The sequence below is a fragment of the Periophthalmus magnuspinnatus genome, chromosome 21, assembly GCF_009829125.3.
Source record: "Periophthalmus magnuspinnatus isolate fPerMag1 chromosome 21, fPerMag1.2.pri, whole genome shotgun sequence".
In the NCBI taxonomy this organism is placed as follows: Eukaryota; Metazoa; Chordata; class Actinopteri; order Gobiiformes; family Gobiidae; genus Periophthalmus; species Periophthalmus magnuspinnatus.
In genome coordinates, this window is record NC_047146.1 from 31,878,958 (window position 1) to 31,896,623 (window position 17,666).

General features: G+C 36.7%; 3 protein-coding genes across 15 annotated transcripts in view; 2 read left to right on the forward strand and 1 right to left on the reverse strand.

Moving 5' to 3' along the window:
- The window catches only part of lrrfip1a (leucine rich repeat (in FLII) interacting protein 1a), a 68,824-nt gene extending 58,964 nt beyond the window's left edge, over positions 1 to 9,860 (forward strand). For 3 of the 12 annotated variants that reach the window (XM_055230500.1, XM_055230502.1, XM_055230501.1), the window contains 2 exons: positions 2 to 149; positions 1,437 to 5,981. In XM_055230500.1, coding sequence (XP_055086475.1) covers positions 2 to 149; positions 1,437 to 4,612 — 3,324 coding nt within the window. In that variant the 3' untranslated portion in view covers positions 4,613 to 5,981. Of the gene's footprint in view, position 1; positions 150 to 1,436; positions 5,994 to 6,185; positions 6,236 to 7,112; positions 7,231 to 7,315; positions 7,396 to 7,470; positions 7,576 to 8,230 lie in introns of those variants that run through there. The other 9 variants (XM_055230507.1, XM_033987019.2, XM_033987017.2 and 6 more) reach the window with 8 other exon arrangements.
- A 308-nt stretch (positions 9,861 to 10,168) lies between these two features.
- tyw5 (tRNA-yW synthesizing protein 5) lies at positions 10,169 to 14,961 on the reverse strand. Of its 2 annotated transcripts, none has more exons than XM_033987013.2 (8): positions 14,799 to 14,961; positions 13,897 to 14,051; positions 13,023 to 13,092; positions 12,793 to 12,837; positions 12,362 to 12,499; positions 11,918 to 12,005; positions 11,133 to 11,249; positions 10,169 to 10,979 (listed from the first exon to the last, which is right to left on the reverse strand). In XM_033987013.2, exons 1-8 carry the CDS (start codon positions 14,877 to 14,879, stop codon positions 10,684 to 10,686), a joined length of 990 nt encoding a protein of 329 aa, XP_033842904.1. In that variant the 5' UTR covers positions 14,880 to 14,961; the 3' UTR covers positions 10,169 to 10,683. The 2 variants fall into 2 exon arrangements, with proteins under 2 accessions (XP_033842904.1, XP_055086494.1); XM_055230519.1 differs by having other exon boundaries at positions 10,396 to 10,979; positions 13,897 to 14,046; positions 14,799 to 14,938.
- Positions 14,962 to 15,002: 41 nt separating this feature from the next.
- Positions 15,003 to 17,209, forward strand: maip1 (matrix AAA peptidase interacting protein 1). Its single transcript, XM_033986972.2, has 5 exons — positions 15,003 to 15,347; positions 16,019 to 16,090; positions 16,200 to 16,326; positions 16,778 to 16,928; positions 17,091 to 17,209. The coding sequence occupies exons 1-5, from the start codon at positions 15,033 to 15,035 to the stop codon at positions 17,167 to 17,169; spliced, it is 744 nt and encodes a 247-aa protein (XP_033842863.1). The 5' UTR covers positions 15,003 to 15,032; the 3' UTR covers positions 17,170 to 17,209.
- The last annotated feature ends 457 nt before the right edge of the window (positions 17,210 to 17,666 follow it).

Consider the following 17,666-nt stretch of genomic DNA (forward strand, 5'->3'; position numbering starts at 1 on the left):
GAAACACGGGATAGTCCTGGGTCCTGACTTGAACATAAACGGAGGAGTCACTGAGGCGTTCAACAGTGAGGAGTCCAGCTCAGACCCAAACTCTCAGCCCACCCAGGAGACCCCCATTTCCCCCACAGAAGGCACCAACAGCATGCTGGGTAAGACCATAATAACACTCAGCACCACCTTCACTGCATGGCTTTGCACCTGACTAATACATGTTAAATTGAGTTATTATTTACTGTAGTGTTGCTAATTTGCACTTCCAGCACCTTAACACCTGTCGCACAGCTTGCTATATGTCATTCTTATTCATTTGTTTACTTGGTTTTGGTTTAGGAGTTGGCTGAAATGATACTTTTTCTACAGTGTGTGCCTGTCCTAATGGTAATAAAACATTTCTGTTTAAAAGTTTGTGCCATAGTGTGGTACAGCCAGAAAAGTAGTGATAATAATACCATACATAATGATTCCATATTTGGGTTTTAGATGACATCTCGGGATTCTACGGGCCTTTTAAAGCAGACCTATTAAGCAAAATCGACTTTTCAGAGCTTTTAACCATGTTATTGTTGTTTCTTTCTCATTTACCCTCTCAAAGTTGTATTTGGTCTGATTCATGCATGTTTGAGGACTCTTTAATCACTTTTTTTCAAGATGCCATATTGCTGATCAATCCCTGTTTCTTTAACATAAAACAAAGATAAAAAAAGATCTGTTTTTATCAATTTCCTTTTTAATTTTGATCATGTAAATAGATGTATAGTATATCCCCTGTTATAGCCGGTAAATAGCCCTGTTATCTCTTTCTAAGTCAAACGGTTTTAATTATTATTATTCATAAAAATATGAAAAACAGTTAAAAAACTAGTTCATTGTACACAGTTTGCAGTGGTCCAAATTATTGTATCCTGAGCATCCTAATTTTTCACCACATAACAGTAAAGCTAACAACATCTAACATGCTACTGCACACTTCCTGATTATTGAACAATAAAAGACTTTTTAAATTAGATGCAGACAGTTCACAGCAGACTTATTCTGGCCTCACGAGCTGCTTACACTATATGTCTGTGCTGGGACCAGACAAATTTTGTTCAAATAAATGGAAAAAAGTCTGGTACAGGGCCTTAAAAAGCAGTGTGGTAAGGAACATTTATTGCAAACTAGTTGACAGACTGAAGAGAAGAATAATTGATCAGATCTTGGCAAACTTCTGCTTCCTTTTTCCTTTTTTCTTTCCTTGATTTGTCAGATTTTTCTGGTGATTTGTTTCAATATTGAACCTTTCTTCTGATTTCTGGGTCTATCTTCTGTTTGGCTTCTGAATCAGTTGGGTGATCTGCCTCTTCTTTGGCTCTGCTGCTGCGGCTGCTCCTCCAAATCAACATAATTTTACAATATTTTACATCTCATTTGGCGTTTTTATCTCCACGATTCTTCAGGAAACTCAGAAGAGGAGACCAAAGAGACGAGCGATCACCCAACTCAACAATCCAAACTACGACAAAATCAACAAACGCATGACAACATTGAAAAACAGCTCGTGATGAATGAAACTTTAGCATCTAAAACGGAAATATCTGCAAACGAAAACCAACCAAAACCCAGTATTGAACATTCCAATGCAAATACAGTTATGAAGGAGACCGGCCGAGTTGATGCTGCGACAAGCTTTGATGAAAAATGTATAGAAATTGAACCAGTTGAGCAAAAAGATAATGAATATACAGAATCAGAAGAGAGCCAAAGTATCGGAAATGCTGAAATTAAACCAACTTCTCAAGATCATTTGGAAGAACAATTTATTGAAAAGGTTGATTCTACGACATTGACTAAAATTGACCCAGAGCGATCTGAGAGAAGAGAAGAGAATGCATTAGCTAAAGAAGATAAAAATACTGATCCAGTAGTTGTTGCGTCTAAAACTGAAACCCAGCAAGATTTAGAGACACTGGATGTCGACAGTGAGGATGTATCGGCCAAACCTCACGTTACTTCTGGTGGAGGCAAGAAGAAAAAACGCAAGAAAAAGGGTAAAAAGAAAGGAGCGACGTCTGAAGACAAAGAACAGAATGTCAAACCAGAAAAGCAAACCAAAAGTGATGTTAAAACTGGAGATAGTGGGTCAAAAATACAAGCCAGCAATGAACTTTTGACAGTTCAGAAAATTCAAGAAAACAAGCAAATTAACTTGGTAAATGATGTAAAAGATTGCAGCCCTACAGCACAAACAGTGGAACAAGCTGGACCCATTTGTGATGTCGATAGAAACGCGGAAACCATCAACTTGGTCAATGAAGTGAGCACTGAAAAAGATGAACTAAAAGAAACTCTTGAAGAATCCAATGATAACCAAGAAATTCTGGACAACCGACAAATGAATGATCAACAAAACTTGGTGGAAGCTACGAAACAGTTACAACAAGCAGGACCGATTTGTGATATTGAAAAAGACGTGGAAGCCAGTAGTTCAATGACTGAAGTTGAACCAAAAGTTACTGAAGCGAATACAACCTGTTTGGCGACAGCTCGAGCAGAAGAAGTTTCAGGGGGTGAGGCTGCCGTTGGTACATCTTGCAATTTGGAAGACACAGACTCAGCTAATAACAAAGAAAATACGCACCCTTTAGACAATGGGGAGCCAGAAATGAAAAGCGAAGCTAGTTTGGAAATGTACGATGGGAATGGTACCAGTGCTGTTAAAATTGATGTAACTGAAAGCGGTGAAAATGTTGCTTTAACAGATGAGATTGGTCTGACGCGTTCTGATGGTGCTACAGTGTCTGAGAAGGACAAGATTATTGATGAAGTTGAGAAGCAAAATGGTGAAATTCAAAGGATGGAAAGTGAACAAGCTACTACTAGTATTGCTAACAGTCAAGTTGATAATTCTGAGTCCAGTGTACAAGATAATGATTTAAAAGAAAGTTTTGCAGACATTGGGGAGGAAAAACATGACAGTTTGAAGGATAATGATTCAGGTGTTGAAGAAGCGTCTATTTTTGTGGCTCAAGATGAGATTTTGGATAACAGTGAAAGTCCAAAGTTGCAAAATGTGGATTCAAATCAGGAGCCAACTGCTAATGATGATACGTTAATTATACCTGGAAATGCAGCTGCTGTAGAGACAATTGACAAAGGAACCACGGAGATGCATTTGATTGAGGAAGGCAACGATGCAGAAATGATCGTTACCAAAGCTGACAATGAACTGAAATCAAGTCAAATTGGACCAGATGATGCTAGCGGTGTGGTCAGTGTACACGATGAATGCAACTATGACAGCAAGGACGCTGTTAGAGTTGGCGTAGTAAGCGGAGAGTTGAAATCACCGAAGAAAGATGTCGAGGTTAGCATTGATGTTTTGGTGCAAGAAGACACCTCAGATGAGCATTTAAGTGATGTTAAACAGCAAGATACTGGTCTAAATGAGGGAAATCACAGTGAAAAGTTGGATGAAATTGATACAAATATAGACGTTACCGTTCCAGTTGATTTGGAAAGTGTGACTGAGGAGCTAAATGTTTCTAGCAACGAAGATAAGAAAGTAGCCTTAGCAAGTGGACAAGATGTTTTGGTAGAAGAGGATTCAAAAGACCAACTAATGAACACTGAATTGGACAAACAAGGTCAGAATATAGACCCTGATCATACAGAGCTGAAAGCCGTTGAAATCAAGACAGAAATTCCTTGCAAAGATGTTGAGCAACCAGAACAAGGCGAGGAAGACGAGGTCAAATTATTGGTTGACGTAGGAGTGGATGTTCTGGTTGAAGATGACAACTCAAAAAATGTGAGAAATGATTTGGACGTAGAAGATAAAGGGTCACAAAATGCACTTGAGAGAACACAAGAGGAAGAAGTTGAACCAGGGATTAAGGTTTCACTTGAAGATGACCAAATGACAAGTAGTGAATCACAAAGTGTACAAAATGATACTACAGTGTTGGAAAATCTAGATTTGCAGCCACAAAATCTTGCTCAAAATGATTCAAATGCAGATGCCCAAAATAGCGTGGAAGATGGGCCAAAAGAATGTCTACCAATGGAGCAAGATGGTGAGGAAGAGGAGGATGAAGGAGAGGGTATGTCATTTGATTTTGACGATTTGGAAATGGAAGCGGCCATTGCTCAAAGTTCAGAGTTTAAAACTATTGACGAAGAATTTGAGGTGGGGGTAGAAGTTTTGGCAGATGAAGCAAACTTCAAAGATGATTTGATTGACAAGCAACAAAGAAATGGTCCAAAAGTTGATAATGGTAATGAGGATTATAATATAGTGGACAAAGATAAATTACTTGCGGTCACAAATAATGACGACGAGAATTTGGATGGTGCAAGTTTTGGTAGTCAGTCTGAAATCTCATTCGACGAAATTGGAGCAACTTCTGAGCAAGCGACAATTGTACAAGACGCTAAACAGAACAGTAGTGAAAATAATAATAAGCAATCTGCCATGGATGATCAGGGTTCAAATTTGGTGAAAAATACTGATTTGCCGAGTGGAAAAACACAAGAACCAGGAGTAACTGGTGAACGTAATCGATCTGGAAAAAATGGTAAAAGGGGCAGTAAGAAAGGCAAAGGGAAGAACAAAGATGAGTGCAAAATGACTTAAATTTATAATGATTACTGCATTTTCTGTTATGCCACTGTGCGCTTAAAGGTGCACTACAGAACCTTTCTGATGGAGGGTCTCAGTCAACTGTTCGTCTCCATGGAGATGATCTTGTTTTGCCTGAAATGTTCCACTATATGATGGTAAACTTGTAACAGGTCTTTTCATTGTTCAAAAATACCTTGAAAAACGTGCATTCTCGTGGTGAGTTGACTCGCATTTCTACAGATTAGACCAGTAACTAGCCCTGATAGTGTCACCTGCTTGTCTCCATGGAGATTAATAACTTAAATGGTATATTTTGGAACATTCCAGGCAAAGCAATGGAGACAAGAAGGTGATAGACCTTACAACAGAAAAGTTTCAGTGCACCTTTTATTGTGGTTTCAGTCTTAAATGTCTCGATGTTTAGTTCCATGTAACAACAGTGTGAGCAACTGTTGTAGCTGTAGTTTACAAGTCAATATTAAGTCTTTTGTATGAATGATTATAGTGGCATGTTATTGAGTAAGAAAAACTGTAAATGAAAACACAGTTCTGGGACCACAGGAAAAGCCTTTGGGTCTTTGGGTTGTCAAAATAAAATATCCTACGTTTAAAAGTAAACACGTTATGTTTTATGACTTTGGTCCACTGTAATTACTTCCTGATTGTGCCAGAAGGTCTTGTGATTGGCTGAAATAAAACATGTGATTACATTACTTCCTTACATGTTCACATACTGAAGACTTTATTACATCGACCTTTGACACCTCAGGTCACCTTTAAACTGGTCACTTGTCCTTTGCTGTTTTGCTGCTTAGCTTTAAATTACATTACATATAAAATATGTTGCACTTTTTCTAAGCCAACATCTTTATGAATGTCGGTACCTTCAATGTACGATTTACTGTATTGTTTTTTGTTGTTTTTTTATTTAAATGTCCCAAATATGTAAGAAGTTCTAGTGTCATCATTTTGTAAACAGGTTTTGCACTTCCTCTTATAAGCAGCCTACAAGTTAATGACCATATTTGGACACTGTTTATGAATATATTGCTGCCATTATTGCCATATATGTACTTCCATGTCTGTTTTTTTTGTTTTAATTGCTGTACAACCCTTCAACATTCCTGCTGAACTGTTGATTATAAGTGCAATGTGTAAAATGGCCATATATGAACAGCTGAGAACTGAAAATGGGCCAAATTCTGTTTCTAAATTAAACAAACACATGCAATAAATAAACTTCTTAATACTTGATTCTTCAACTGTTGCTCTATTGATATAACTGCATACTTTTGGTATATTAGCGTGACCTATTAGCTTACCATTTAGCTGTTAGCAGATGCTATACGTCCCTCCATTGCATGTCCATACATTTTGCATGCTAACATTAGCTTCACATTAGCTCTTCATGGACACCTGCTGCATGATCCGTACCCAACCCCACTCCTCCCATCGTGTCGCGGCTCCTCCCATCCCTGATATCAACCCTGGTAATGAATGCTTTGGTTATTGTAAACTCCTTATTCGTGCACATTTTGGACAAAAGGAGTTAATATGTTGTTTTTAATTTGTATACATGTTTCAGAAATTCGCTTGAGAAAACTGGTGGATGAGAGAGAGAAAATGATTGAACAGGTGAGTGAGCAGTCTGGTCTTGGATTCAGATGTTTCCAAACATTATTTTAACTATTCTAATCAAAATAATCTTAGTTAACGAACAAAATTCACAGACTAGAAGTGTGCTGTAGCAGTTCCTTGATTAGATTTATTAAAGTATGCTATGGGGGATCCGCTTGTCTTTGTTTCTTTGTCCTTGATTTGTCTGGGACCATCTACAAATGTATTAATATCACAAAAGAAAAGATGATTTGTACCAGATTTAGCTGCTGTTTCTTTCCATGTGCAGTCCCTGGGCAGTGAACACACATTAAAATACACGTTTCAATACGATTACATTATAAGACAAACAGTTCATCATTGACATTAGCAGGAAAATTTGCTGTTACTGTATGGAAGGAATTCAAACTTTATATGAACCTTTATTATTATTATTACATATTTCTATACACTTATTTTAGTTTGTAAATTTTGGGGACAAAGTGTAATCAGATTGTCACATGTATAGCTGCAGATGAGATTAATATTTGGATAAAAGTTTGATGTTTCACAGTGCAGCATGAAATTGATTTAGCTTGGTTTTATTCAATTGCCGATGTTTTTATTGCTCAAAAATACCTTGAAAAACATGCATTCTTACTGTGAGCGGGCTTGCCGACTTGTAACCTGGCCTGGTAACATCACCTGCTCATTTCCATGGAGATGATGTGGAACATTCCAGGCAAATCTATAGCATCTCCATGGAGAAAAGCAGGTGGCAGACCCTCCACCAGAAAGTTACACAGTGCAATTTTAATGGAGAACACTGCAATTTTACACATTAGATGGTCATTCAATACTAGAATAAGGCTGATTCTTCTGTTCATAATTATGTCTTATATTTATTTTTAAACAGGTGAAAAACCTCAAAGCACAACTGGAACAGAAGACGCAGAAAAATGGAACAGACGGCTTTAGTCCTGATGGAGAGATCGTGGAGAATGGAAACGATCCAGCTCTAATAGAAGTGCAAAGTAAACACATGGATTTACAATTACAGCTCTTACAAAACCCATTATTGTGCTAATATGTCAATCAAATGTCTTGCTTCTGTTAAAGGAGATGCCAATAGACAAATGAATGACCTCAAGTTTAAACTAGTGAAGGCAGAGCAAGAAGCAACTGCATTAGAACAAAACGTAAGCTGAAAACTCTCGCTGTATCATATTTCTAAAGGGCATGTAAATATCTTTAAGTAAATGTGTTTTGTTTAGGTTACGAGACTGGAGGGTCAAGTGGCTCGCTACAAATCTGCAGCTGAAAACGCAGAGAAAGTGGAGGACGAGCTAAAGGCGGAGAAACGCAAACTCCAACGAGAGGTATCACAAATATAATCACAAATATAATCACATTTTTATCTGAGTTTTCAAATTATTTTCAATGTTCAAACCAGCTTGGAACTTCTGCATTCATGGGTTTCATTTTTGCGTTTATAGGCACAATTTACTACCACTTTAGTACTTTTTATCCTTCAATAAATTCATTTTTGTTATTGCCATGATGATGGTGCAGAGTCTGTCTCAGAATGGCACCAACATTTAGTTTAACCTGTCCTGAGCAATTTTGTTTGGTGAAGTTTGAGTGTCTAGATTAATTAGATTAGATTTATTAAAGGTATTTAACTACTACTATTTAACTTTTTCTTGTGGGTGCTCTGCTCTTTGTTTTACCTGGAATATTTTACAGTACGATGGATAGAAAAAGACTTAATTTGGTCTTACTCTGGTTTTAAAAAATCAAATGGTCAAACAAATATTTTTATATTATTGAAAACGCTGTCATTAGTTAACACAAAGTATAAAATATTAATAATGTGTGATCTTTATTAATTAGCAATGGATTATAAAAAGCTTTGACTCCAGTGTGAGTGGTTGGTGGTTACCGTGGCAACACAATAAATTGGTTCAGGTCTATTTTGTATTAATTGTATACGATTGTGTGCTGGTAATAAATAAATCTGTTTTTCCTTCACAGTTGCGATCAGCACTGGACAAAATTGACGAACTTGAGTCGAACAACAGTCATTTATCAAAGAGACTGGAGAAGATTAAGACCAGCAGAGGCATCGCTCCACCTCCATAGGATTATTTATGGGATTATTTAATGAAAATATTAACTTTTATCACTGCTGAGCTCACTGCAACTTCACAAAAACTCTACAAAACATGTGCCATTTGTTAGAAAATCTGAGTAGCATCGAGTCCGATTTGAATATCTTGGTAAATGAATTGAATGCGTGTGTGATAATGACTGTGTGGTTACGCACTGTTCTGCACCGAACTGAAGGAAAAACATAAACATTTAACATTTTACTACACATTTCATTTTTGATGAGAGATGGGTTTGCACTGCCCCCTTCTGGCTGCCTCTGCTCAGTACAACATCGTTACTTGCCTTGTCACGTACAGGGAACCATATATAGATGATTTTTTGCTCAAGATTTTTAAATTACTTTTTGGGAGATGGGATTAAATAGGAAAATTAAGATTTAAAAAACATTATTTTATTGCTAACTGCTAAAAATTCTGTATAAAATCTAACCTGTAATTGATGTTTGGGGACTTGAGGTTATGTTCACACTGGTTTGGTCCTGGTTTAGTTGAGATTTGAGGTTATGTTCTGGTTTAGTCTTGTTCTAGTCCTGGTTTAGCCCCAATTTTGCAAAAAATGTACAAATATTACAAGATTATTCCACACAACTTCATTAATGGTTTAATTTGAGATGGGGAATTTACCAGATTAGTCAGTAGCAAACTTATATTAGATTTCATAGATGCAAAAATAGCTGGGAACTTCTTGGATGCCATTTGAATTAGTTTACTGTATAATTAGTACAATGCCTGAATATCTAAGCTTACGATTTCAACTAGTCATTAATGTGTTTAGTTTAACTGTTGTAAACTTCTCCATCTGGTGCTTCGTCTTTGAATGATTGAATGATTTTGTTTTCTCAAGAGCCAAAGTATTTTTAATCATGATACCAAGATATTAAGTAGCATTTTATGAATTTATCAACACATTTTAGAATCTACTCATGTATTTAGTTAAACAAAATCACCATGTTTTTAAATGATTTATAAAGAAGAACATGTTAAGCACAATTAAGATCAGGCAGAAGTGTTTTGTTTTCTTGTTTTTTTTTCTGACATGTTTAAAGTAGGGCTCTTCAAAATATTGCAAAATTATAATTAACGCTAAATAAATTTTACAAGAAACTATATTTCCAGATTGTGACAAAAAACACTTCCATATGTAGGTTTGATTTTCAGTTTTTTGTTGGTCAAACTGCAGCAGTATTATCACAATATTAAACTGTAAATCCCAAATTATTTTCACATCTGGTGCAGCCCTGGTTTTAACTTTATAAATGTTTATCCTGGAAAAGACAAACTACGTAATGTCCATCTGTATTTTGAGGTTTTTAAATGTCTAACTCCCAATGACCCAAAGCTTGCTTCACTCGTTCACGCCTCGGAGCTGAAACTGGGACTCAAAGCCAAAAGACAATCTCACCGCGGGACGTGCTGCTTCACTGTTTACAAGAGCTTTGAAATGTTTGTAAAGAAAAAAGTCCATTTGTGCAATAAAAATGTAAATTTCTGAATTTCTCATTTGTTTTCTCCAGACCATAGAGAGCAATAGACAAATGTTAAATTTTGGGACAATCCAGTTAGAGACACTAATTTGCAGCACATGTCTAGAATCCACCAGACTTGTAGAGTTTAGGGTCTTTGATTCTGCTTCTGAGTCCTCTGTTATTTTCTTTTTTACCACCATGTCAGTCACACTCATCAGAAATGGTGGGAGACATGACACAGTTCCAGACCATATGTATTAAGAGCAAATATTGTGAAAGTCTTGGTTGGCCAGGCAAACTTCTAACAGCCAAAAGAAAAAAAAACAGCTTTTTTCTCCATTATTGTTTTATTAAAAGGACTTATATTACGCAAAATTGACTCATAAGCTTTATAATATTGTCACCACCTCAAAAACATACCCAGAGTTTTGTTTCATTCACATGTTTGAGTAATACTTTATTATCTATCTACATCTCTAAAGCTCAAAATGCTCCTTAGGGTAGAACTGTAGTAGTTTTCAAAAAGCGATCTTTTACCTTTAGGTTCAGTAGAGATGGGCAGTTCCAGGGCTGAAATATAAACATCCAAATGATTCTAGTGAAGGCAAATAGAGAATGGAGGAGTGGAGCACTTCCTGTACTATCACATGACATCACAAGGTGGAACAGAGAAGAGTTCAGCCTAAATATGCAGGGTTTGTGAGTTAAACGTGTGTGAATGGAACAAAACACAGGTCCAGGTCTGTTTGTGATGAGGAAACAACATTAGAACAGATCAGAAAAGTGTAACATGGGTCCTTCAAATGTAGAGCAAAAAATATTAGTCAAACTCTTATAATTTCTCACAGTTTTATCCAGGATTGGTTACTTCACCGTCATTACTCTCCTTTGGCTCGTCTGAGTCACAGTACGTCCTCTTCTGTATTCTCTGAACCATCCTTCGTCCATAAAAGTCCTTGTATTCCGGAGGGAGTTCGTCCAGAGTGTGCAGTGCCCTCTCTAAAGCCTGGAGAGCTCGAGTCGCAGCCACCGGGTCCTTGTTTCCGTACGGGTCCTTCTTGTCATAACTGTCTGCCTGTAGGTGGCGCCAAAACACATTCACCCCAACTCCAAACTCCAAGGCCAGAGTGTTGTGGAACCAGAGGGCTGTGAAGTAAAGGTTTGGTTGGGTGAGCTTTGTGTTTCCCACATATTTCTGTTGAGAATATTTTTGCTGAAAGCCAGATATAATATTCAAGAGACGCAAAAAATAAAGTAAAAGCAAGGTTATGCCAATGTAATAAATGAAGAGTGTATTACCGGGTATAAACAGCAGGTCTCCAGGCTGCAGCACACACTCGTATCTTTTTGCTTTAACAAACAAAGGAAACCTCTCCAGATCTGGAAAGTCTATGTCCAGGACTTCTGATTTATCTCCTGTCAAATGTATAAACAGTATTGTAATATCTTGTGTTAAGTTCAGAGTTGACACATTTTTTGTTCTTGTAACTGTTTATTGTTGTTAATGTAAATGTTTTTATATGTGACACTTGGTTTCTATGTCGACAAGCTGATGTGAAGGTTTGATTGGTCAGTTTATGGTCTGTTTTGGAGACTGGCTCTAGTGAGTTCAGACTGCTGTTGTTTTGCTCTTGATTTGGTGTATTTGGTGTGGGTTACTGCCTACAGTAGCAGTTGTGTTCAGAAAATAAAAAAAAAAAAGGAAGAAGTTTGGTGTGTTTGCTTACGCTAAAAGCTGACATTGGAGTCAGAAGTGGGATATGATTATTTTATTTCAAAATGCCTGAGTTTTATGTAAAGTTTTAAGTTTTATGTCAGTTGATTAACTGATCTCCTTGTTTATGAAATACTTGTCTTTTTCCCAATAAAATTTAAAATAACCTGAATTTAAAAAAAAATAATAATACAGTGTCAAAAGTATACAAAAGCCAGTGATAGGTTCACCATATAACTTGAATATATATTTTGAATCCATCAGCCAGATACACTCAACATTACACATTCAGAAAGTTTGGTGTTTAAATTTCTTTGTACAACGACAATAAAGGCATTTCATGCACTAATTTGTTTACATGGTGTATTACCTGACATATACATGTACAGGGCATCCTGAGGACTGTAGAGGACCACTCTCTTTGTCCCTGTCACCTGAGCCAAAAGGTTATCCATCACCTGTATCACAAATAACACCATTTAGGTTACAAATTACCACATTGCATAAGCTGCAACTAATGCTATGTGCAAAAAAAATAATATTCCATAAGATCTTAAACAAGAGCTTCTGGTCTTATATCTGTGTAATCCCTTGGTCGTCCTGGTAGGTTCCACAGTGGTCCATGGGTGTAAACGAGTCTGTGTGTCTTATACTCATTACGATAAGATCATTCTAAAGATATTCAGGAAAGGTTCATTTCTGTCCTGTGAATGTGACTTTTTCAGTATCGATACCTGCGCAATGTTTCAATACTATTAGTATTGATTAGTATCTGATTTTCGATACTTCTGACAACCCCAATCCAAACACTTACATCGTAATGAGTCCAGAGCTGCAGACCACAGGAGCTGATCCGAAAAACACTGGAAAAAAATTGTTCTGGATCAAAAAACTCTGGAATTTTAAAATCCTCTGCCAAACCTGGGAACTGCTTTTTTAAATCTGCTGGTTCCTGCAAAATGTATCAGTCCAGTTACATAATAAATTGTAAAGAATATGCAACAACAACCAAACATTTGCTTCATCTGACATCTCATTTTGTACTTAAACGTGAAAAAATGCATAGCTCAGATGGCCAAAACTTGTTTTTATTTTTAGATAATGTTTCGGCAAAACACCTTCAACAGATTATTTCTTTTTTTCTTGCTTTAGTGTGGTCCAAAGTGTGCTATGCATTTTTTTCACTTTTAAGTTGCTGTTCAATGCATTTGCACTTCTCCGTTTCATTTATATCTCATTTTCTACCTTTCGCACATCTTCACCGAGAGATCGTAGGTAGTAGCTTTCATCCTAAAACAAGACACAAATAATGACACTATATTGTTTATGCAGTTTATACACGCAGTTTATTCTGAGCTACACTGGGTTCAAAATGGGGCATTCTTTGAACAGTTAGCACCAAGAGCGCTTCAGTTATAGACCACACAAATATTACATTCATCAACATATTCTGTGGATTGAATTTAACAACATACCTCACATAAGAAGAAATCCGAATGAGTTTTCTCCGATGCCCTTTTCACAAACTCATTGAACGGTAACGTCCTGGAAACATGTAAACAATTAATAGAGTCATATTTGTACCTGCAGATGTTAAAGGTGCACTGTTGAACTTTTCTGGGAGAAGGTCCACCATGTTACGGCCCTGCGCCTTAAGGTCCTTTTTTGTTGTTTGTAAATATACATTTTGTTTATCGTGTGTGTCCCCAAGTCTTCTTTTTCCCCTTAAACATGGCCGCCGGATCCCTGGGCTGTGATTGGACAACCTTCTTCAAGCCTCCCTCACCTCCAGCCGCCTCCCTCCCCATTTAAGGAGATTGGGGACACCTGCTCGTGGGGTAGTGGCTTTGTTTTATGAGACCCTTTGATAGTGTGTTTGTCTGTGAGATTTTTGTTATTGTATAATTCGTGTTTAGTTTCTTTACCTTTTGTTTTTTTGGTTTAATACCTTGCAAGGAATCTTTGTTTATACATGTTTAGTTTACCCTTACTTTCCTGTTAATTAAATTACCTCTTATTTTACCATTTTTCCATCTTGGTTTTCTTTTTTTGTTACTTCCCTTCCCCACACGAGCTGGGTTGTAACACACCACCTGATTGTTTCCATGAAGATTTTATTGCTTAAAATGATTCACAGTAAAGCATTAAATTTTATTCTTTCCATGAAAAACTAGTAAATTACACCTCCAGGTCAAGTGTCACATGTCAGAAGTGTGGAGAGGCAAGCACACTCGCAGAAGAAAGTGTTTTGAGAGCATCTCCATGGAGGCAGATAGGTGATGCATCTTTACTAGAAAGGTTACATGGTGTACCTTTAATGTAAAATAATGTTTAATGTTTGTGGCTCACTTGTAAACAAAGTTCTTATGTAGGAAGTCCATCGCTGGCACAGTGGATACATGAACCTTCACCTCCTGATCTCCTCCCTTCTCTCGGAGGTAAGGAGTCGTCCATTTTTCCAAACAAGGCCCCAGACACACTCCTCTGAGCACAGCCGGTCTGCGCTGAAACAAAGACAACAACGAAGATTATAAAGAAGTGTTTGAGAATGTGTTGCCTTTCCATCATTTCCGTGGTTACAAGAGACAGAGCAGAACAATTAAAACACTCCTTTATCCAGGCATGTTCCATAGTACATCAGTTAGCTTTATTTTAAGGGTTGTGGCTAAGATACTAAATGTTCAAACTCACTCATGATACAAAGGAAAATACTTGATACTTTTCAATACCATTCTGATAATTAAAAAACATGAAATGCAATTTATAACACAAAATAATAATAGTTTCTTCAATAATACTATTTGGTCTACTAGTTGATACTACACTACTCAAGAAAGGTCCAATTTGTCCCATTTATGATTTTTTTTCCCAGTTTTGATTAGCTGAGTATCCATGTTTGACACCCTGCTAAATTTATAAAGCGAGAAAGTTGCAACTGAGATAACACATATTCTCTCAAACATTGCTGAACACTCTTTTATCTGTTACTTAAATATTATATGTGGCCTTAAACATTTCTACATTATACATTCACACCTGACACCTTAGCCACAGTTAGCCAATGACTGAAAGTGAGATATGGCTGTGGCAGTGTGAGAGATGTGTTGCCCAATGACACAAAAACTTGCTTTAATGGAACAGAACTGAGGATTTGATCAGCCTGGACTGACTGCCCAAATAGACTAGGCTTTTGCTTTATGGCAGCATGTTTACCAGAATCACCACTCGTTTTTGTTTCAAACGTGACCTACCTTCGGATAAATATCTTGTAGAAACACGTTTTTATCCACGCTTGTAAACACGGGTACATCTATTTTTTCCTGAAGCTCCATAACTCATCATTTTAACACAAAACTCTGTCAAAGTCAATGCACTTTCTCCATGCCTCTAGACTGTGTCACACTTTTATCATTCCCCACTCAAATTTACCCTTGTTTCCACCCGGACCACAAATATTGACGGACTAGAAACACTACTCAACAAACATGGCGCTGCCCGTGTTCAGAGGTTGCTGTCGTTTGTCAGTATCTTTCAGATTAAATCGTTTATTTACTGTAGACAGGTATACTTTGATCCGGAGTCATATACCGGGATGTTCTGCCTTAGCTCCCCGCGTTTCGGTGACACTTTTTCGGCCTTACAGCTCCGACAGAGAGCCTCAAAAACAGAGACAAAAAGTGGTCGTAGTCGGTATCCCCAACCCGTTCATTTGGTTTCGGACCAAAATTTACTATTTTCTAATAAGGGCATACTTCGATAAAGATTTCACGATTGAGGAGTTCACGGAAGGAGCTAAACAGGTAAAAATTCTGTGACATACAAAGTCACTATTGTATTGCAGCCCTGTATTACATTATCTACTATATTGTGTGAAATTATAAAAGATAAATTAGTTTTCAAACTTATCTTTTGGGACGTAAAAAATGTTCAATAGATTCAAGATTCAAAGCTTTATTGTCATATGCACAGTAAAGAAACACGTTCCCTATAAAATGAAAATCTTACTTTGCTGCCCACACTGGATGCCAAGTGTATATAAATAATTATGTATGAAATAGATAAATAATAAGATAAAGAGAAGCATGTAAAAATATAATCAAATAGAATCATAATATTTACAGAATATAGACTATGAAGAATATAGGCTATATGCTATGTACATACTCGCAGACTGTCAGTAGTAAAAAGGGTGTTCAAAGATGGTTGATATAGTGTATAGAAATAACTTAACAATCAGTCAATAATAGTGCAAATTATTAATGTGCAAAGTATAAGTCGATGTCCAGGAGGGAGGGCTACTGATATTCTATAAAGAAAGAGTTCTTAAGTCTGGTAGTCCTGACTTAAGACCATTTCTTTACATAATTATTTAGTTTAGTTGCACACAATTTATGGCCACAATAACATCATTATAATAATTCAATGACAAAATTTAACTTGGTCATTTTAACTCTACTTTTTGTCTTTTCAGGCTTTCACACACGTTTCCAGACTTCTGTCACAATGTCAGTTTGAAGCTTTAGAAGGGCTTGTAGCAAAAGATGTAAGTGTGCGTAATAGATAATATGCAGTTGAATTTAACAGAAGATATGTTAACTGGTGTGCTCTTCATTGTGATAATTCATTGATCCACTTTTTGTTTGTTTTTTCAGCTCATTGCAAAATTAGAAGAAAAATGTAACTTATTGCCTTCACATTACAAGAAGGCTCTTTTGGCAGATCCAGATGAGATTATGTACACTACTCCTGGAGACGTGGGCATTTACTATGATGACAGCGGTCAGTGCCATCAGCTACTACTAATGCTACTGCTATTACTACTACTATTACTACTACTCATCGCCCTCAATACAACCCAGTGTTATACATCCTGTTCTCTCACAACAAACTAAGTTCATGTCCTCTTTCACTATATCCATCAATCTCCTCTTTGATTTTCTTCTAGGCCTCCTGTTTCTACTGACCTCAGCATCCTTTTACACAAATATTCACTGTCCTTCCTCTGTATCATATATTTACTATCCCTCCTCTGTTCCATATATTCACTGTCCCTTCACTGTACATGCCCAAACCATCCCAATCTGCAAAATGTATCTGCAAAAGATTTAAAATGAACTGTTCATCTGGTGCACTCATTCTTAATCCTCGTCATATATTTCTGTTATTGGTGCGTTCAATATTTCTGTCGTTCTTGTTAAAACAACTAAGTTATCCTTGATTTTTCTATCAGGACGGAAGTTTGTAAGTATCCTCATGCGTTTCTGGTACTTAACCAGTGCAAGACTTCCAGAAGACTCTTTGGAGGGAACCCGCGTTTTCCAAGTCGCTCTCGGAGAAGAAGGAGAGGCTGAGACAAAGAGGCTCCTGACTGCAAACTATGAGTGAGCTTTTATTGACTACAATATAGAATGAAATGTGTAAAATGCACCTGCACAGGAATCAACTAAACATTTGGGTTACATTATAGTAGAATGTTTAGAATTAATGTTAATGTCAAGCTCTGAATACATAAAATTATTCTAATAATACTTGTGTCATAACAGATTTCAACGTGAATTCACCAAAGGAGTTGACCCAGACTGGACCATCACACGGATAGAGCACTCCAAGCTTTTGGAATAAAGTTTTCATTATAGCCATTTTGTTGTCATTTCAACTACTCTTTTTATTAGACTGTACATTTTTCACCAATGAGAAAGGCAAAGGTCAACTTCTGGTTTATAAATCAATGACAATTTTATGCATTTTAACTATGTATTTAGTACTTAATGAAGTTTGACAGAAAAGTACATCATCAGCTACTTGTACTGTATTTAAGTTTGTTTTATTTTCTGAAAATAGTTCAGACTTTTTTTTTCTAGAACCTCTGTATGGAGCTGATTTACAAAGTGTTGGATGTAGTATGTGCACTATGTGAATGTAATTAAAGGCAAATTTGAGTTGTTGAAAGCTATTTAATGAATTTAAGTTGAAAATGTGTAGAGGTGATTCACTTCCAAAAATGGGAAAGGATATGAAATCACTAAAAACTTCAAATATTGTGGAGAACTTGGGTATTTAACATTAGGAAACTCAAAATAAATACATGGGAAAAAAAAAGCTTCACATATATTAGATCA

What these genes read in the sequence shown, in the direction of transcription:
- tyw5 (XM_033987013.2), bottom strand. Translation starts at nt 14,879, where the DNA reads ATGGAGCTTCAGGAAAAAATAGATGTACCCGTGTTTACAAGCGTGGAT. An exon ending in TCGGTGAAGATGTGCGAAAG is followed by an intron (nt 12,500 to 12,792) that starts GTAGAAAATGAG and finishes TACATTTTGCAG; the next exon opens with GAACCAGCAGATTTAAAAAA. An exon ending in AGCTCTGGACTCATTACGAT is followed by an intron (nt 12,006 to 12,361) that starts GTAAGTGTTTGG and finishes TTTGTGATACAG; the next exon opens with GTGATGGATAACCTTTTGGC.
- maip1 (XM_033986972.2), top strand. Translation starts at nt 15,033, where the DNA reads ATGGCGCTGCCCGTGTTCAGAGGTTGCTGTCGTTTGTCAGTATCTTTC. An exon ending in AAGGGCTTGTAGCAAAAGAT is followed by an intron (nt 16,091 to 16,199) that starts GTAAGTGTGCGT and finishes TTGTTTTTTCAG; the next exon opens with CTCATTGCAAAATTAGAAGA. An exon ending in CATTTACTATGATGACAGCG is followed by an intron (nt 16,327 to 16,777) that starts GTCAGTGCCATC and finishes TTTTTCTATCAG; the next exon opens with GACGGAAGTTTGTAAGTATC.